Here is a 19,104-nt window from a genome sequence, read left to right on the forward strand (position 1 = left end):
CCTCCAATTCTGACCTTGTGCACGCGATTTCTTTCGCCTTCCTTTGGCAGTCATGCCTTCAGCTGTATCGGCCCCAAGTTCTGGAATTTCCTCCTGAAATCTCCCCGCCTCTCTCCTCCTTTAAGACTCTCCTTAAAACCAACCTCTTTGATCAAATTTTAGGTCACCTGCCTTAAAATTTCCTCCTATGGCTCAGTGTCAAATTTGGTTTGATAACACTCCTGTGAACTGTCTTGGAACCTTTTACTAAGTTAAAAATGCTATATAAACGCAAGCTGTTGTTTGAATTGAACAGCATTATCTGATTTTTCATCAGCAATACCACAGCACATGCTTTAACAAAGAATCTTGTAACTAGCATAGATCCATTGCACATGATACAGGTGCAATTTTTAAAAAATATCAATGAGCTGGAGCTTAGAATTTGTAAGCATGTTCAATTTCCCTTGTATGACTGCAGTAATTCACAATCATCTGGATTTCCCATTAACAGCAGCAAACTTAAAGGGATAAGCTAGGTTAGTAGCTAAGCAGCATAATTTCTCCCAGATCACTGACTCTGTGAGCAATATCGATGGGAAGACCAGAAAGTAATGCAGCTTACAAACTAGCACAGCAAGAACTCAAGCTGAGAAGCACAAAGCTTAAAAATCTAATATACAATCTGTATTTTTGTTCTCCTTTAACATGCTGACCCCAAATTTCAATTAACCACCTCGGTCCACATAAAACAGCATTATTTAAATTGATGAGCAAAACGGCCTTCATGTACCTTGGAGGCTGAATCTTAAATCTCTCAAACACTTCAGGATAAAGCAATGGAAAAACCACCATCTCCTTCAGTGCAGCAATATGGCTTGAAAGTCCACCCACATTACTGAAACGAACCTAAGAATATATAACAAACAAATGCCACTTTCAACAAGTAATACATGCAGTCATCCTCCTCCCAGACATTGGTAAACTAGAATAAACTGGATTGACATTATCTAAGCACCCTCTTATAGATCTCCCCATTCATGCGATAACATTCTGAATACAGTATATCTGCCTTCATTCATCTATTTTGCACTGTCAAATCAACAAAAATGAATCTGACATAGGATGTTTAGTGAGTTCTACCAAATATAACAAATGTATCCTACTGGCACTGGGGTTCATGGCATTAAACTTACCAGGATTCAAAAGGATTTGAAAAACTGCAGAACTCTCCCCTCCCTCACCTAAAAACCCAGAGGCACAAAGAAGTACTTGATAAAAGCTTGGCTCCTAGACAGCATTACTTTTTACAAAACTGGTATTTTTTCTGCTTTTCTGTAAAATTAACAGCCATTGGTATTAAATAAGCAAACATAGGGCATTACTCTGATAATTGCAACTGAAACAGTTTCTACTGCATGACAATGCAGAAGAGGAAAACTGTAGCGTCAGTATAAAATCTTTTCCGAATCCATCTAGAAAAGTTTAAGGTCTATAATATTATAATACTGAGCCTTCATTGCTGCTGACTGATCTGTGATCCAAGTGTTAACCACACAGAATCTTATGGCACAGGAGGCTGCCATTCGGTCCATCTTGTTCCTCCTCTTTGGAAAAAGCTATCCAATTAATCCCAATCCTGTGCTTCCCCCCAAACCCCCACACCATTGCTCTGCAATTTTTTCCTTCCCATTTATCCATTTTCATTTTGAAAATTACTATTAAATCACCTTCCACTGTTCTATCAGGTAGTACATTCCAGATCATCACAACTTGTTGCATAAAAAGATTTCTCATTTCACCTCTGCCTCTTCTGCCAATTATCTTAAATGTGGCCCATCTGGCAACCCTTCTGCCCCTAAGAACAGTTTCTCATTTGCTATATCAAAACTCATGATTTTAACACCTCTATTAATTCTGTCCTTAACTTTCGTAACACCAATTAAAATTCAAATCAAAAGAATGGTATCTAAATATAAAATCATCAAGGATCCCATTAAAGCATACATAAATGCAGAAACTGTTATACAAATCAATTGATCTGCAACCCAGTCAACTAAGGGAAAATTCCAACTTTAGGGTGTAAATGGTCAACAAACTCTGCCCTTCCCCAGGTGAAAAAGATGACACCAAGCCATGTCAAGAGAGGCCTGGTGAATTGTGTCCAGCCATCCTGCAACAAGAATCAAGCTCCCAAGAAGGACAGAGTAACTCAAGTTTCTGATGGCTGTGGATAAAATACACCATTTACTAACCAAACTGGAAGTTCTCAGGTTTCAATGCTACTTTGTACTAAGCTAGCTCTCAGTCAGAGCAAAAAAAAAAGAGACTGCAATACATCTCAGTCTCAAGGACCTGGGGTGAAGAAAAGGAAAAACATAACAAGACAGCAATGGAAAAAAATAACAAGATAGCAATGGAAAAACCACCATCTCCCTCAGTGCAGCAATATGGCTTGAAAGTCCACCCACACTATCGAAATGAAACTAAGAATATATAACAAACAAATGCCACTTTCAACAAGTAATACATGCAGTTATCCTACATCTGCTTTCCTCCCAGATATTAGTAAACTAGAATAAGCTGGATTGACATTATTTATGCACTACAACACTAAAAAGCACTACAACAGCATTCCATTCTTACAAAGATCCTTCTCTAGGTGGGGCAAAGTCAGGAGGGAGAAAGTTGATGATGAGTTTAAACTCTTTGGCTTAAAATGATGTTGAAATTTCCAAACTAAAAGCACATTGGCCTCTGGAAACTAAATATAAAAGTGGAAAGGATTTAATAAAATTCATTCAATGTCCTGGTCATGCTGATCTTGTTTCACAGCTTTGAATCCCAAAAATACCAGTAAGAAAGAGATGGCAAGCTTGTTCTGGTTTGGTAGCTGAGGAGTTTAAAGAAAGCTACAGCCTTGGACTCAACTATGGAGCGAGAGGTTAGTGCCCTCCCTGTTCACTCATTTCTTATAGTTTCATTGTGATGCCTACTTAAGAGCACAGCACAAGTTATTTTTTTCAAAATTCCACAGGATCATCCAACCACTGAACTTGTCATGATTCATCCCTACCCCTTCCCTCCAGCTTAAAGACCAATCAAATTGGCAATACAGGGCTCAAGTCAAAGTATGTGCAAGCTGCAATAAAGACAATAGCTCGCTTCCTTTCATGAAATGCCCACAAGTTCTAATGTGCTCCCACACACAATAATTCACCTATCTAATAAAGTACATTCAGAGACAGAAACTGAAAACCAGCAGACAAAACTTAGGCAGTGGTTTTCTCAGAGAAATTGGTTTGAGCTTGGAGGAAACTACAAGAAGCCTCAGCAAACAAGATAAACACTAAATGCAAATCTGCCACTGATGACAAGAAAACTTCATAGTTGCTGGCAATTCAGTGCAAATAAAGAAGGGGCCAACAAATGAAAATGGATTAACAGCTATTCTCAATTTCTATAGATCTTTTAATTTAACATTTGGTGATCGACTTATTTTAAATAAACTTATTTTTGAAAGAAACAAATGAGTAGAAATAATTAAAGATTTGAGGGAGAAGCCCAAATTTCCTTAACTTACTGAAGTGTCAATTTGCATTGGATCCACATCTGCCAGGCTAGCACCTATTTTCATCCGATCTTTGCGAATTCCTTTCAAGTCATCTTTCCTAACATTCAGTGGAAGGCATCTAGAAATATAAAACAATTTTAACAGTGGTGCTGTAGAAAAAAGCTTGCCTTCCCATACTTGTACATGTAACTGTAAACAACTGATTACTGAAATAATGCGAAGGGGGCAAAATTTAAACAACATAGCAAAATAGTACACCTGTCTGTGTCGTGCCTCTTATCCTGCTGTAGAAAAGCAGCTGTCTTTCAGGAGGAAATTTACGAGAAAGCCTGCCCACAAAGCACGGACGTAAAATCTCTGGATGCCATTAGTAAGCACATATTTCTACATTTTAGACATGCAGCTCAGATCAAATATGTTATTTATTTCATTTTATTGTAACTGAAACATTTACTTACACTGCATAAATAAAAAAAAAAGAAAATAAATAGGAAATGCTCAGGTCTGTGGAAAGAAACAGAGTTAAGGTATGCAGAGGAATTGTATCAGATGCTGAAAAATAGACTCTTTCCAAGGATGCTGCCTTAACCTGCTTTGTACTTCCAGCATTTTATATTTATCTTTCAGATTTACAACATTCATGATATATTGCCTTTCATACAATTGCCTTTTGACCAATGAGGAGAAAAATAAACTCAGCAGATGCCACTGCCCAGACTTTGATAATTCTGTGACATTAAAAGCATAAATGAAATGAGCAAAGCCTCCAAATCATTTGTCTGGAAGTATTTAGAAGAATGAATAGACAAATCCAAGATGGATGAGCCAGACAGCCAGGTAAATCTTATCCATTTCCAGAGCAACGGTAGGCAGATCTATTAACTTTAAAAATTCTGTGCATCGTAGATGTTACAAGTGGTAAGCAAATATTATGAACAGATGGACAGAGTTGAGATCAATAAATAAATGTTTTCTTTTCAACAGAAATTAGAAATGGAGGGATGGGGTGGCAAAAGCAGACTTTTCATATGAATACAAAACTTTAAGGGGTTTTCAGTTCATTCAAAAGTTTTAGCTTGCCTGTATGGATTTTCCTTTGCTTCACCAGACATGCAAATTGGTAGTGAGATCCCTTCTCTTGGTTCTGTCAGTCTTTATGGAATGGTCCCTCATTTCCCATCATTTGTATGGTCCCTCGAAGCAATAGCTTACATTAGAACATACGAATTAGGAGTAGGAGGCCATTCGTTCCCTTGAGCCTGTTCCACCATTTGATAAGATCATGGCTGATCTGAATGTGGCCTCAATTCCATTTTCCTGTCTGCCCCCCATAACATTTGTTTCCCTTGTCAATCAAGAATCTAACTCAGCCTTCAAGATTTTCAATGACCCAGCCTCCACTACTCCGAGGAAGTGAATTTCACAGACTAACAACCCTCAGAGAAAAAAATGTCCTCATCTCCACCCTAAATGGGGGACCTCTTATTCTTAAACAGCAGCCTTAATTTTGTTTGAATTGGAACTTTTCATCTGTCCTTTGCTCTCTGTTCCTTCCTGTTTCAGTCCTCTGGCGTCTAACTTAAGCCGTAGCAAGTGTGCTCATTTCTGGCCATTAATAAAAGGAACCTTCCACAAATGAAAACCATGCATAACAAATTCTGCTATGCAATGCAGCATTATGCGCAATGTTAATTCCTTGACCTCAGTTACTGCCACCCAAAACTCCTGACAAAACTCACCAGTAAGTAACTAATACCTTTTTCAAATTCCAGTTCATCCATCAGTGCTACATAAAAATGACAAACCTCTCAAATCTCTTTTTAAAATTGTTTACTTCACTGTGTATTAACATCACTTCAACCCATCTGCCTCTGAACCACTTCTACATTATTCATGCCACTGCCAGCAATAAGAGGGATGATTTATATTCAAACAACAAATACTACAGTTATGATGCAAGCCTCTTTTTAAGAGAACCAAATGACATCATAATTACTTCTAACTACATTTAAATAACCAGCCTAAAAAGTTGTGGCTAAAGTGTGGCATTTCACACATGTACCAATTGAAAATATGTATGACAGGTACTGGCAAAAGGAAGCCACATCCATAGGTAATACTATAATTTTTTTTAAATTAAAATTTTTTTTTTTCTTTTTCAGCCAGCACAGACGCGATGGCCTCTTTCTGTGCCATAACTTTTCAATGGCCTGAATCTTCTGGTCGGCGTGTGGGAGCGGGCCCCACACACCGACACGTAAAATGACGCGTGGTGACATCAGGCATGTTCCCGACATCACTGTGTATCATTCCGATCTTAAGTTTGGCGGGCGTGCACTGGAGTCAGCTGCGTACCCACTGAACTGTCAAAGGCCTATTAAGGCCATTTAACATCCAATTAAAAGAATTAACAGAGCTGCCCATCCAACCTTAAGGTTGGCGGGCAAGTGAAGAGCCCAGGCAGCCTTCGCATTTATCATGAAGCCTCATCCACAGGTGGGATGAGGTTTCATGAAGGCTTTATAAATCAAATAAATTTTTTATTAAAATTCAGACATGTCCCAGCTCATGTGACACTGTCACGAGGGGACACGTCTGAATAATTTTTTCTATTCTTTACTTGAAGTTTTCATAATAAAAATAATCTCCCTGAGGCACAGAGATTTCTGCACTCTTTCAGGCGCATGCTGGCCCTCCCTCGTAAATTGGCGACACGCAACCAACCATGGGCAGCGATTGGCTGCGCGCCTGCCCACGCCTGCACAACGGAGAGAAAATTCTCCCCTAGGATTCTATAATCACAATGGCACTAACCTCATTATTTAGGATACATTTCGGTCCATTACAGCATATACAAGCTGTAGATGAATACAAAGTGAAAGAGTAGCTAGCAAAATAGATTTTAATTCAAACCTATTGCAAAATGTTTCTCTTCCCTCCCACACCCAACTAACTATAAAGCTAGTTTTTAAAAAATACTGTAATCCACAAGTTATTCAATTTAATGCTCTAAGATTTAAAATGAAAGACCACAGACTATGAATAAAACAATCCTTCATTTTTTTAAAAATTCATTCATGGGATGTAGGCATCACTGGCTGGGCCAGCATTTATTGCCCACCCCTAATTGCCCCTGAGAAGGTGGTAGTGAGCTGCCTTCTTGAACTGCTCCAGCCCCTGTGGTGTAGGTACACCCACAGTGCTGTTCAGGCAGTTCCAGGATTCAACCCAGCAACAGTGAAGGAACAGTGATATATTTCCAAGTCAGGATAGTGAGTGACTTGGAGTGGAACTTCCAGGTGGTGGTGTATCTGTATACTGCCCTTGTCCTTCTAGATGGTCACGGGTTTGGAAGATGCTGTCTAAGGAGGCTTGGTGAGTTCCTGCAGTGCATCTTGTAGATGGTACACACTGTTGCCACTATGCTTCAGTGGTGGAGGGAGTGAATGTTTGTGGATGGGGTGCCAATCAAGCAGGCTGCTTTGTCCTGAATGGTGTCAAGCTTCTTGAGTGTTGTTGGAGCTGCACTCAACCAGTCAAATGGAGAGTACTCCTGACTTGTGCCTTGTAGATGGCTTTGGGGAGTCATGAGGTGAGTTACTTGCCACATGATTCCTAGCCTCTGACCTGCTCTTGTAGCCACAGTATTTGTATGGTTAGTCCAGTTCAGTTCCTGGTCAATGGTAACCCCCGGGATGCTGATAGTGGGTGATTCTGCAATGGTAATGCCTTTGAATGTCATGGGATGATGGTTAGATTCTCTGTTGGAAATGGCCATTGTCTGGCATCAATGTTACATGACTCTATTTCTAAAATGCGCAACATACCTCAAAAGTGCTTGGTTCCTTGTTTTGTTTCTTCTTCTCTCAAAATGCCCTTCCTCATCAGAGGATGAGGAAGAGGAGGTAGAATCACTGCTGTGTATTGCATGCCTTCGCCTTCAACAAGATAAAATTCTGTAAGCAGACTTACTTAAAGTTCCACACATAGCAATTGCATTTTAAATTCCCAATATATCTTTGATCTTCTATTGATCAAACCAGCAAGTGCAAGGCCATTTGTTACCTTTTCAGAGACTCTAGGACAAGTTAAGAATTTCTAAGATTAGGAATTACATTGATGCCAATATTCACATATTCTTTAGATGACTGCTGCGCAGTTAGAAAACACTAATTCAAAGTCACGTAGCTTTACAACACCATACAAAGTATTTTGTTGGCAAGGTACTTGTTTGGGATCAAGCAGATGACAAACAAGTCAATTAGTTGGATTATAGGTGCCTTGAACCCTATTACTAGGAGAGGCTGTTAGCCATAGACTAAACATTTTAGATTGCCAATTATAATTTCATTACAAACCTGGTCATTTTTCTCTTGCAGTAAGGACTGCAAGAGCCAGCAGTACCAAATCGAAATCTTCGTCGTACAGGAGAAGCTGGGCCACGATAAAACATTGTGCGTTTTTTTTTGGGTTCTGATAAAAAGAACATAAATGAAGCAATTTCATCAGATTCTTCTAGTATGTACACACAGCAGACAAAATTTTCCCAAACACCTTATAAGAAGGCAGATCGGCAATTACCATTTGTTCGGCAGTTTCATACCCACCATAAAAGCCAAAAGTGAGAATTTGCAGGGTCACACCACTATTGTTTAACTGAAAGAGATGTAAAATAAATACACTGCTTTTAATGAAAAGATCTAACTGTATTGTTGTCAGAAAGTGTACAAAGGTGGTTTAATATTAATATATTTTGTCTCTCAATAGATTGATAGAAGACATAGTGGGAATCGACCTAAACTCTGAAGCATAATTTTATACTATATAGATTCATTGTTAGTCTTGGGCTGCACATAGAAAGATGCAGCATATGTGTAAGCAGGATTGGATGTGGACTTGTAATGCATAAGCAGGTGGGCATGTTTGTATATGCATCCAGTCTTTGCAACAATCTAAAACAAAATCAGTTTACAAAGTGCAAGCTTGAGGCTTTAAAGACCAGGCCAAGGTAACGATGTTACAAACCTGAGTAACCAGCTTTCTGGAATTGGACTAACGAACAATGATTAAAACGGATATCTGAGGCAACTAAGATACCATAGTATTATTGCCATCTCCAAAAGCCTGCTGTAAAAACTTTTTGCTGCAAGTCAAAACTTTTCATCCAGGTAAGCCTTCATTTCTCCTTACCTTGGAGAACAGGAGACACCCTGATAATAGTGTAAACAGAATACAGCCATCCCGACTTCTCTAATCTCCAGGGTAAGAAGATAATGATCTGTAAAAGCCTGTCACTACCTATTTCTTTTACTTGGAGGTTTGGTAATGTAAGGTATTAAAGTAAATAAATGAGAGAGAGAGAGAGTCACTGATTAACTGTTGTCACATTCCAGCAGCCAACTCAAGACCACCAAGGGTGCAGAAAGCAAGGCCAAGAGGGAGTTTTATTAAAATAAAAATATTAACATGGTGCCTGAGGGAGCAAAAGAAAAAAAACAAATTTGGATTGCATCACATCAAATAAAAAGCAGTTATTCCTTCACCTGGAGCTTGGCATTGCACAACAGCTTTCCTCTGACGTAAATAGTAGCGATTTTGAGTGTCCTCCTCACCATCCTCATCTTCTCTATCTTCAGCCTCTTCTTCCTCAGATATTTCTATAATTACAGGTTTGGGAAATTATTTGTTAATTCAACATGGACAGTAAGGGCGGACATACCATATACACGTTTCTCAATTTAACCTGCTTATGAAGCTACAAAATCAACTGGGGAAAAATAAGCTCATCATGTTCCTAATCAGATTGTCCTCAAGGATACCTATAACTTCTCCCATTTAAAATGTTAAGAAGAAATTCAGGTACTAAAGATCGATTTTTATCCAAAGTCACAAAGTTAATAGCTTATAATATGAATAACTATTCAGGTGCAACTGAAAAGATGGAAAACAGCAACAATTAGGAGAAGCTTTAGTGTCTAAATGGCTTTTATTTTCAATGTATACATGTGTTAACTCTGATTTCACCTCATCACCATGGCATATTTCAAACATTATTAAAGTTATTTGAATTTTGTGACATTTAAGCCAGTCAGGGAGGGTAAACCTACATTTATACATGTCAGCATGTGCATCAGGTGACAGTTCCTGAATATACCCACAAGTACTCGTTGAGTTCAGTATATAGTTGAACCCAATGAGCACAAAGTTTTCCCAGTCAGGTTTGATTCTCATTCTGTGATGAGTTGACAGATCACAGTCCAGAATTGTGGTCAAGCACTGTTTAAGGAAGCTCCTTATCCTCCAGAGTAATAGTTACTGTCACAGGGAGTGAGACATACACACAAAATTCTCCCTCTCAACAGCAATCCCATTGCAAGTACAAATGAACAAGCTATCCAATTTAAGGCACACCCAGTCTTTTCCCTATAACCCTGAAAATCATGAGCTATTGTATGCAGAAGAGATCTTGCACTTGCCTTAATCTGTCTTGATACGTTTATTTAAGCAGGATTTTTTTTAATAAAAAAGAGGCTTCCTCAGAGGAACAGGAATAGTCAAAATTGTCTTTGCACAACTAAACCTTTATATGTTACTTACCACCACTCCCATCCTCATGATCTTCTGTGGTTTCTTCATCTATTGTCTGAACTGTTCTCTTTCTCACACACGAATACATATCCAGATTTTCCTTTAAAGCAAAAAAGACAGCATCAGAGAATCAACTTTGAAAAACTCTCACCTTTTGACCAGGTCGTGACTGGCTTCAGCTCAGTTACTCTAAGATAAAGCACTAATCTTGAAAAATAAAATCAATGTACTGGGAACTGTCATGATTAAACAACACTGCATGATTCTATAGTTCAGTACAGAATTCCCAACTTCCCCAACAAAAATAAACCACACACACCAGCCAAGGCTACAAAGGATAGCCCATATCAACTCTACCATATCAGTCAACAAACATCAGTATTCAACCCAACACGTGCATGGTTTCCAAGCATCGATATTTGTCATTCAATCACCCCCCCCTTCTCCCCCAAAACAACCAACATCTCTAACTTACTAATATTTCAACAATACAGTAGTTCAATCTAGTCACATTCAGATGCAGTTCACAAATTAAACTTCAACTATTTAAAGTGCAAACTCACGTCTTCTTCTGTATCATTAAGTTCTCTTAAATTCTCCAATTCTCTCATTCTCTGACGACGCAGTTTCTTCATGTCATCCATTTTCTGCAAAACAGCTTCTGCAGTGCTGTCCAACAAATGTTTGCAAATGTTAAATTCCAGTAACAGATTATAGGCATTAAGATAGTCTGATTCCTAATTACTGAATCACAAGCAGAGAGAGGAAATTTTCCCCATTCTTACTTTGTTATCAATTTATCAAAGAGAACAGATTGGTTTAGCGTGTTGTATCGATTTCTTCGGAGCCGACAACTGCGCCGCACTTCTGTATCAGTGCCTTCGTGTACTCTTTCATCCACTTCCATTTCAACTCTGTTACTCCGAAGAGTTCTGGTGAGTGGAGCTACATTCATGAGAGAGGACACAATGCATGACCACTATGTTACAAAGTGCATACATGTCTAAAGCATTTAAAGCCACATTTTGCTTCTCTAAATGACTCAAGATTGATTTACAAAGTATTAAAGTATTTACAGCACAGCAACAGGCTGTATGGCCCAACAGGTCCATGCTCCACACAAACATCCTCCCACCTTTCTTCATCTAACCCCACCAGCATATCTTTCCATTCTTTTCTCCCTCATGTATTTAGCTAGCTTCTCCTTAAATGCATCTACACTATTCACCTCAACTACTTGGCAAGCAAGTCCCACATTCTAACTGCCTCTCAGGTAAAAAAAAAAAGTTTCTCTCAAACCCCCTATTCATGGCCCCTAGTTCTGGCCTCACCAGCAAATAAAAACATCTCTATTGCTACCCTATCAAATCTTTTCATAATCTTAATGGCCTCTGTCAAGTTTGTATAGTACAGAATAAATATGAATAAACAAATAGCAAATTGACTCCCAGCTGCGCTTCCAGCCCTATATCCTCTTCATCAAAAAGACCACCTACTTTCACTTTGTAATGTTTCTGGTCTCCTTCTCAGTTCCAGCCCAACTACTGCTGAAATTTTCATCCATGTTTTTGTTACCTCCACTCTCGATTATTCCAATGATCGCCTGACTGGCCTCCCACCTGTAACCCTTCATAAACTTGAACTCATACAAACATCTGCTGCCCTGATTCTAACCCATAACAAGTTCCTTTCACCCAACACCTCTGTACTCAACTACCTATATTGGTTCCCAGTCTACCAACAGCTCAAATTTAAAATTCTGCGTTCAAATCCCTCCATAATCTTTGTCCTCCTGATCTCAAACATCCTCCAGCCCAACAACCCACTTCCAATTATGTGTTCCTCCTCTGTTCATCCCACGCCTTTCACACCAATGGCTATCGTGCCTTCAGTTGCCTTGGCTCCAATTGCTGGAGTTCCCTCCCTAATTGCCTCTCTCCTAAGAAATTTCTTACAACTCTGCTTTGAACAAGCTTTCAGTCATCCCAATTACTACCTCCTTCATTGGCTCTGTGTCAAATATGGTCCGATTACATTCCTGTGCAGTGCATTTTCCCTATGTTAAAGGCAAGATGTTGTTGCTTAATGGGATATCGAATTGAGCCCAATTATTCAATGTTGCCCAACATATTGCTACCAGGCCCAGGTAAATGCTCTGGAGACATGGGTTTGAATCCCACCACGGCAGCTGGTAGAATTTGAATTCAGTTAATAAATCTGGAATGTAAAGCTAGTCTCAGTGATAGCGACCATGAAACTATCAGCGATTGTCGCAGACACCCATCTGGCTCACTAACGTCCTTTCGGAGCATCCATACCTGGTCTGGCTGACATGTGACTCCAGACCCACAGCAATGTGGTTGACTCTTAACTGCCCTCTGACCTAGCAAGGTCAGTTCAAAGGCAATTAGGGATGGGCAACAAATGCTGGCCTTGCCAGCAATGCACACATCCCATGAAAGAATAAAACAAAAGCTTCCAATATTTTTAGAATAGCTACAATTTCATTGACAAAAAAATCAGCAAGCCCCAATCCAATTACAAAACTAACAGCCTCGTTTTTGCACAGTGCATACTTCAAAATAAAGGATTTAATTCTCCTATAATTTATATTATTATAGGACTTAACCCAGCAGATTTAATTTAAAATACCTCAATCTATTAAGTACACATTAGTGAAATAAAAATGCAAAAGTTTGGCTTGCCTTCTTTATCATTACTTTTGTTGATTTGAAGTCTTACCGATTGCCTGCAGAGAGAAGAGTAGCTCTTAAACACTGAGGTAAAAATGTTTTGTGAGGAAGAGATAATATTCTTGGAGTTTTCTGAACTTGGGTAATTATATTGTATTCCTGTTGCAAAGCAAATGGCGCTCTCTGGTGGCAACAAATACAGAAGTTGCAATACAAAAACAATTGAAATTTAAGACAATCCAATGTACACAATGCAGAAGGAAATCATGATACTCCAAAGTGCTCGATATAATATCCATTATTTATGAACATTTCCTTTACCTGGTAAAATGCCGTACTTCCATCCTATCGTCATGCATCTCTTCCACACTCTTTTCATTGCAGCTCGAATCTAAGGAGATGTCAGTTTGCAACTGACTTTTCCTTCTCAAAACAGGGGACAGATTACCGTTGCGGTTTTCTTTCACATCATCAGACAAATAGCTCTGCAGTGAAACAAAGTGTTGGATGATTCAAACTGTAAAATTTCTATGAACATCTGTTACATGGTAGGCTAATATTTATCGTATAAATCTAGGTTGGCTGGAAATTAGCAGAAATGATTCCTGGACCACATGTCCAGAAGTCAGGAATAAGTTAACTTTTACATTTTTGTTGCACAACTCCTGAACAGTGTCCTAGCCCATGTAAAATTGAGAGTGCACTGGGCTGGGGGGAATCCTCCCAATGTCTTGAGGTCCTGTCATTTTACTTATTGTGTCAGCATTACCGTATTTCAAAATTTGACTATTTCCATAGAAAGTCTGTCAATTTTTCTGACGGTCATTTATTGTTTAGTCTTTACAGAAAACAATCTTCCATTTGATATATTAACCACTTTTGTCTGAATGTCCCCTTTTCAACTTGTACAAATGCACTGAAATTTAAAGCCAAGCATTACTTATCCAGATTCTTGGACCCTTCTTCCACCCTCCATGTACTTTAGCTAAAACCTAAGCTGCACTAAGTCTATTCACCCAACATCTGTGCTTGCTTTACCAACCTAGCAACACCTTGATTTAAAAAAATTTCACTCGTTTTCACATTCCTCCACGGCCTCATGCCTCCCATCTCTAAACTTGTCTAGCCCCAAAAGCCTATTAGAATGCTGCAATCCTCCATTTCTGATGCACCTCCACTACCGGCAGCTATATCTTCATCTGCCCAAAACTCTGCAATTCCCTCTTCTTCTCTCTACTCCTTAAAGATACTCCTTAAAACTAGTCACTTTGGCCAAGCTTTTAGGCATCTATTCTAATATCTCTTTTGTCTGAGTGCCAAATTTCCCTGATAACAGTTGTAAAGGGCCATGGCTTTTTTTAAAAAATACCTTAAAGGCACTATAGAAACGCAAGTCATTGGTGTTGATGAGTAACTCTCAGCCACTGGGTTGGAAAACACTGTTCTTGCTCTGTGAAATGCTGGTGGAAGAGACAGATAACAAAAAGCCATTCTGGCTTTTGAAAGAGGTTCTGTCAAACACAATCGTGAACGATTGGAAGCTGCAGGGAAAAGTTGTTCTCTTCTGAGCTGCAAGAATTAATCTGGAGGAGATAATCAAACAAAGTAACCACTTGAGCAGGGTAGTGTAGCATTTTTTTGAATTTAAAAACAAAATCATTTACAAGATGTGGGCTTCATTGGCTCGGCCAGCATTTATTGCCCATTCCTAGTTGCCCTTGAGAAGGTGGTAGTGGGTTGCCTTCTTGAACCACTTAGTCCATGTGTGATGTTGGAATGCTGTTAGAGAGGGAGTTCCAGGATGTTGATCCAGCGACAGTGAAGGAACGGTGATATATTTCCAAGTCAGGATGGTGAATGACTTGGTGGGGAACTTCCAGCTGGTGGTGGTGTTACCATCTACCTGCTGCCCTTGTTCTTCTAGATGGGAAGCATGTTCAATATCTTTATCTTGCTATGTGGAGATATGGGCCTAGAGATTAGTCAGCATGGCACTTGCTCTCCAAGCTAATGTCAACAGGATCCCCATGCCGGTTGCTGAAGTCAAAGCGAAGGCACAGTGTCTTTCCTTGCTCAGAGTTTATTGACTTTGTTCAGTATCAACAATCCTCATCCACACCAAGTGTCCCAGCTATCCTCTATTTATGTGTTCAAATACCCATCACCCGTTTCCTTAACAATGTAATTGACAAGACATCGACAGATTCCCCATTTTTCTTCAAATTGATACTTTTGAAAACAAGAATATTTTCAAATTAATCAAAAAGAAACAAAATTATATATTTTTAACCTGTCTCACATTATAGTACAAACTACCATTAAGAGAGACCATATTTCCCCTGATGTCATCAACACTTCTTTAATATGATTTGAAATGTTAGGTCTTGTTATGGGGATACAATAATGTTCCATTGTATAAACTAAGTATAGATTTCCCCAAAACAATTACTTTATTGTGTTCCATATCTAATTTCATTTAATTTTTTTTGCATAGACGGCTTACTTAATAGTAAGGATGTTTCACTGCACACTACATTAGTGCTGATAAAATGGTTTACCCTGGCTATTTCATATGGAATCACCACTCTCTTTAGTGATTTATCCCGAATTGGGGGTAAGTATAACTTTCATATCTCTTGAACTTAATTCAGTTTTTATTGTTTAGAGAATCCAGTTAACGCTTTAACCAGTCCACTCCACAAATATGGGTGTGCAGCCACAACACAGCACAATTAAATGAGTCTGCAACCACAACACCCTTTACCAGATTAGAGCTTCTGGTGATCAATACAATTCCTTCTGACTGATCAGTATTGTCACCTTCCCCTTCTGATCTTTCCTTGTCATGTGTTGTTTCAAAAACCCTGTTATTCCGTTTCAGACAATTCATCGCAAGTCACATCTGAAGCAATTGCTTACCGTTCCTCTGTTATTCCTAGGGTTCATTCTCCTGCCAGTTCACCAATTCCAGTCATCCATTAGAGTTACCAAAAGGGTCTCTATCCTCATTTCTTTTGTTCGTGGTTCTTTTTATATTGTTTACTGCACCCCATAGCTAAAGTCTCCAAATGCTGACGAGCAATGAATCCTCCAGCTTTTGCGTTATCACTGAATGTTCCATTGATGCCATGAAAGTGACTGGAAATTAATGTTTTCCCAGAATATTTTTTAAAGCTTTAGACATCCGTTTCAAAAGCGTACATTTCTGAGAATCTAACTCCAGTCAAGACCAGGAGTCCATCCATGTTTGATACTTTAGCCCAATCCAACAATTTGAAAGCGAGCACTGAATAAGGGGTCTCAAAATAGAATTCCTGCAATCTGTTACATAACCTGTTAAATTCCATGACATATTCTTCTATGGAATAACTGTGCATCCTAAATTTATCAAAACTTGACCATATATTTAATAGATCTTTTTTTTATAAATTTTGTACATAAATTTTAAGAGATTACCCAAACATTCCTCAGTGTCCAAATGATGAGCCTCCAGCTCCAAAAATACTTTGCACCTGATGCTGCTTGTTAGGAAGCAAAAGTACCAAGGCCATATCTTTCTTTTTCTTTGGCAAAGACGTAACCCATGTCCATATATCCACTTCATTCTTCCATTGGTCATAAGGTTCAGCTTCACAGAACAACTGTGAAAAATCATACCCTGATACCCTTAATACTTGATTTCAGCCATTCTTCTCCAAAATAACTCAATGTAATCTTCTGTCTGAAAAGGTACCTTAGTTTCTAATCTTCACCTTTCGGCCAACCATTCTCTGCTACCAATGTTAACAGGATCCACACTGGTTAGTGAAGTTAAAACTAAGACATTAGAGCCTTTCCTTGCTGAGAGTGTTTATTGACTTTTGTTCAGTGTTAACACTCCTCACCCACACCCAGTGTCCCAGCTATCCCCTATGTGTTCAAATACCCATCACCTGTTTCCCTCAATAATGTAATTGACAAGACATTGACAGGTTCCCCACTTTTCTTCAAATTAACACTTTGAAAACACAATACTCTTTCAAATTAATCAAAAAGAAACCAATTGTTTTTAACCTATGTCTCACATTAACATACAGTAACAATACAAAGTGACAAGACATTGACAGCTAAGATGTTCAAACAAGTCTGTCAAAATCCTGCACCTATTGCATGATTGGACGTGTTTGTGCTTGCAGTGAGATGTCCTTTGCCTTTGCGGTAACCAGAGGCGTAAAGAATGGATATGTTGCGGCTCCCCAATTCTTAAATATTTCCTTTGCTGCAATGCTTAAGAAAGCCAACATAGACAAGCCTGCAGGGATCAACATTATGTTCCACTCATTGAAACTCTTCAATCTCTCCAGGTTGTGTACTCCATCAAAGTCACAAAAGTAATATTCCAAGAACTTCTGCATGCAGATGACTGTGCCCTAGGTGCCCACAACAAAGATGGCATCTAGACTATGGCAAATAAAACAAGCACTGCCAAAACTTTGATTCCCAAATCAGTTTTGCCCCTTTTCCCAAGAACATAGTTATGTTTCAACCAAAATCAGGATCACACTATGAAACACCGGACATAACCGCTGATAGCGCTAGTCTCAAGGCAGTTTAAAAATTCCCATACCTCTCTGGGGATGCCATTATTGATGAGGGTATGAGTGCACACATTCAGAAAGCAAGCTCCACCTATGGCCAACTCCATAATCATTCTGGAAGGAGCAAGACATTAAGCTAAAATTAAAATCAAACTCCGCCAGGCCATTGTCCTTTCCACCTTGATGTATGGTACAGAATCCTGGATCTACTATATGCACCACATCGAAGCTTGGGTCACTTCCAAAGACACAGAGGTCCATCACGAGAATTCTGTGGCAGGACAAAACCACAAACAACGAGGTCTATCATACTGGATTCAACAGTATGGAAACCACTTTCCAGACAATTCAACTTAGATGTGCAGGTCACACCTCCTGAATGAATGTTCTCAGATTTTCTAGGGCTTACTGTCTCAGCACAAATGACATCAAGGTGATCAACACGAATGATAGAGAAAACATTGCAGCCGATCCACCCATTATGAAGGCACGCACCAAAATCTAGTTCAGCGTATTTCAACAATCAATTCCACCAAACGTGCAAAATCAAATGTGCCCAAAGGTGGTGCAGCTGTAGAAGTGCTTCCCAAGCACCAAAAGTGACTGTAGAAACTGCCAGTTCTGAGTCTGATTCCACATAGACTCTGCAATCATGAGTGAACCCTAAGACAACAATGAAATCATTTAGCTTGGTCGTACAATGGGTAATCTATCACGATCAGGCGTCAGACTTCATTTGATTGAGACAGGCAAAGGTTTGGCCTTGGGAGCTGGCAATTCTTCAGTTCCACATTCAAAGTTTTTTTTTAAGCAAATCCATCTTTTTGATGTCAGCATCTATTGATGCCTTTAAGAGAGGCTAAGGCCTCTCGTAGACCATGTTCTAAACACAGTTGGCTGTGTGCAGGTCACAGTAAATTTGTAATGAGCCTCAAACAGGTCAGCCCTTTTATTTGTATTCATAAATAAACAACACCCATTTCCAGATACTGGCTCCAGGTGCCTGTTTTTCTATGTCTATCAACATAGGATGCGCTTTCTCCATGGAATGTGTGTGTGTTCACACTGTCTTACATAGAAGATGCCTTGTCACCAATTTTAAGCCTGTAAAATTTGGAGTGGGGGAGGTAGCACAGGAGGGGATGGTACAGCATCCAACTTTTAGGCCAAGGTGCATTATGAGCTATGTGAATCTGATTGTACAGAGCAGTAGATACATTCACCTTGCTGTAAAATGCTAAATGGTTCAAACCAAACACAATCTAGGCTGAGACTCCAGTGCAGTATTGGGGGTGGGTGCTGCACTGTCAGAGGTGCTGTCATTTGGATGAGTTGTTAACCAAGGGCTCCATCGGCCCTCACAGCTGGGGAGCGTTCCCACATGTCCTAGCCAATATTTATCCTTCAACCAGTATCACTAAAAGAGATTATCAACTCATTATCACATTGTAAAATACTGGAGCTTGCTGTGCACAAATCAACTGCTGTATTTCCTACATGACAATGATTATACTTCAAAAGTACTTCATTGGCTGTAAATTTGGACATCCTAAAGTCATGAAAGGCTCTATAGAAATGCAGGTCTTTTCTACTTTTTATATGCTAAAATTCAGGCCAGGAGGTTTCAGTTTTACTCCCAAAGACCTGCTGTCATATTAGTAGATAGAGGGCAGCAAGGGTGAACTCCAATAAC

General features: G+C 39.2%; 1 protein-coding gene across 4 annotated transcripts in view; it reads right to left on the minus strand.

Annotated features, from left to right (window-relative positions):
• Positions 1-19,104, minus strand: part of LOC121279085 (ATPase family AAA domain-containing protein 2-like) — a 56,312-nt gene that overhangs the window by 33,112 nt on the left and 4,096 nt on the right. The window contains exons 1-11 of one of the 4 annotated variants that reach the window (XM_041189990.1): positions 15,754-15,858; positions 13,156-13,319; positions 12,847-12,890; positions 10,927-11,086; positions 10,705-10,810; positions 10,151-10,241; positions 9,091-9,210; positions 7,912-8,026; positions 7,381-7,491; positions 3,563-3,671; positions 773-888 (exon numbers count right to left, since the gene is read on the minus strand). In XM_041189990.1, coding sequence (XP_041045924.1) covers positions 773-888; positions 3,563-3,671; positions 7,381-7,491; positions 7,912-8,026; positions 9,091-9,210; positions 10,151-10,241; positions 10,705-10,810; positions 10,927-11,086; positions 12,847-12,890; positions 13,156-13,319; positions 15,754-15,780 — 1,163 coding nt within the window. In that variant the 5' untranslated portion in view covers positions 15,781-15,858. Of the gene's footprint in view, positions 1-772; positions 889-3,562; positions 3,672-7,380; positions 7,492-7,911; positions 8,027-8,160; positions 8,210-9,090; positions 9,211-10,150; positions 10,242-10,704; positions 10,811-10,926; positions 11,087-12,846; positions 12,891-13,155; positions 13,320-15,753; positions 15,859-19,104 lie in introns of those variants that run through there. The other 3 variants (XM_041189989.1, XM_041189988.1, XM_041189991.1) reach the window with 3 other exon arrangements.

This window comes from Carcharodon carcharias, chromosome 6 (assembly GCF_017639515.1).
Source record: "Carcharodon carcharias isolate sCarCar2 chromosome 6, sCarCar2.pri, whole genome shotgun sequence".
Taxonomy (NCBI): Eukaryota; Metazoa; Chordata; class Chondrichthyes; order Lamniformes; family Lamnidae; genus Carcharodon; species Carcharodon carcharias.